The sequence below is a fragment of the Nestor notabilis genome, unplaced genomic scaffold, assembly GCF_000696875.1.
Source record: "Nestor notabilis isolate BGI_N333 unplaced genomic scaffold, ASM69687v1 scaffold22785, whole genome shotgun sequence".
Taxonomy (NCBI): Eukaryota; Metazoa; Chordata; class Aves; order Psittaciformes; family Psittacidae; genus Nestor; species Nestor notabilis.
The window spans coordinates 1-1,564 of NW_009928223.1; the positions used below are offsets into that span (position 1 = coordinate 1).

The 1,564-nt window shown below is 54.1% G+C and overlaps 1 protein-coding gene across 1 annotated transcript in view; it reads right to left on the reverse strand.

Moving 5' to 3' along the window:
- Nucleotides 1–63: 63 nt before the first annotated feature.
- The window catches only part of NCF1 (neutrophil cytosolic factor 1), a gene marked incomplete at its 3' end in the record, with an annotated part of 9,637 nt that continues 8,136 nt past the window's right edge, over nucleotides 64–1,564 (reverse strand). The window contains exon 11 of the mRNA XM_010014422.1: nucleotides 64–197. Within this exon, the coding sequence (XP_010012724.1) occupies nucleotides 64–197 (134 nt within the window). The remainder of the gene's footprint in view (nucleotides 198–1,564) is intronic.

Genomic DNA, 1,564 nt, shown 5'->3' on the forward strand with positions numbered 1-1,564 from the left:
CTCAGCGCTCCCCTCAGCGCTCCCCACATCGCGCCCCTCACGCCGCCATCTTGCCGACCTCACCTGCGACCCCGCGCTGCGCCGGCGCCCGCTCATCGCCCCCTGTACGCATGCGCCCGGCCACCGAGCCGCGACTCTTTCTTAAAGGGGCTACGCCACCAGGGTGGGTCCCACTCCAGACAGGCGCGCACGTGGATCTAGGTCCAAACCCAGACCCAGACCCAGACCCAGGCGCACGCCCAGACCCAAGTCCAAACCCGCACCTGATGTCAAAGCAGTCACGCAGGTCTGTGTTGAAACCAGGGACCGTGTGTAGCCGTGAAGAACATCATGGGCAGCCCCAGGATAAGTCAGGCTGCCTTTTGCTTTGCAGTCCTGTGGTTACTGATTAGATGGGTACATGTTGCAGGAATTGGAACAAAAGTTCAGATAGGAGCGAATCCTTGACTAACCCTACGTGATTCTAATACCAAAATGCACACCCCTTCGTGGCTAATGAGCAAGCTAATTAGAGGACCTCCCTAATTGTTTTAAACAGGAAGCTAAATGTATAAACATGAAAATAAGTCATCATAGGTGGTAAACTGCTACTCGCCCATCAGTTACACCTTGCTGCTATAAATATCAGACAAGCTGAAACAAGGGTGTTCTGTCTGGGTTAGAGGCCAAGCACCTGAATCTGCAGAATTGAAATAAAACTCTGCGTGTTGACTTGCCTATTGCACATCAGGTGGAGAATCCTCATTTTAGGGACAACACACCCAGACCCAAATCCAAACCCAGACCCAAACCTACTCTTATACCCAGAACTAGACCCAGTCCTAGTCTCAGACCCTAACCTAGACCTAGACGCAGTTCCAGACCCAGACTCAGACGTAATTTTAAACCAAGACCAAAACCCAAACCTACACCAAGGCCGGGACCCAGGCTCCCTCACAAACCCAGATGCAGACCCAATCCCAAATCCAAACCTACCTGGCATGGCAGCGGCAGGGCTGGATGTAGCAGCACCCAAACACAGCCCTTGCACCACACTCCCTTTTGAGCAGCAGCCCTGTTCCATAGGCAGTGGCTGTGCTGTGGTGGCCCCTGGCCTCCTGACGTGGTGGAGGCCACCACTGCTGCACCTTTGCAGCTCTATGGGGCTCCTACCTGCACATCCCAGCCTTCATTTTCCTCCACAGGGGGTGAAGCAGCCACCTTCCAGGAGGAAGCTGCCATCCTTTTGCTTCCCCAGCCGAATTTCCTCCCTGACAGCATCTTTCGCAAAAGACCCTTGCCCACTCCTCTCAGCATCATGCCACGAGGCTGCTCCCTGGTACCTGCACCGACCAGCTGTGCAGGCAGATGTTAAAACATGTCTATAAAGTGTCTCTCCTTTATTGGTGAAAAATGCAAAATCATCCAAAATACAAATGAAGGGTAAAAGGGGGTCTAGTGACGATGCTGAGGGGGCCTCAGCTCCCCAGGAGCTGGTGGAGCGGGACTGGGTCCCTCCTCATGGTGTCATTAGGACATCTTGGGCTCGTCGCGATGATGGATGGAGATCTTTCTCCGGGTGCTC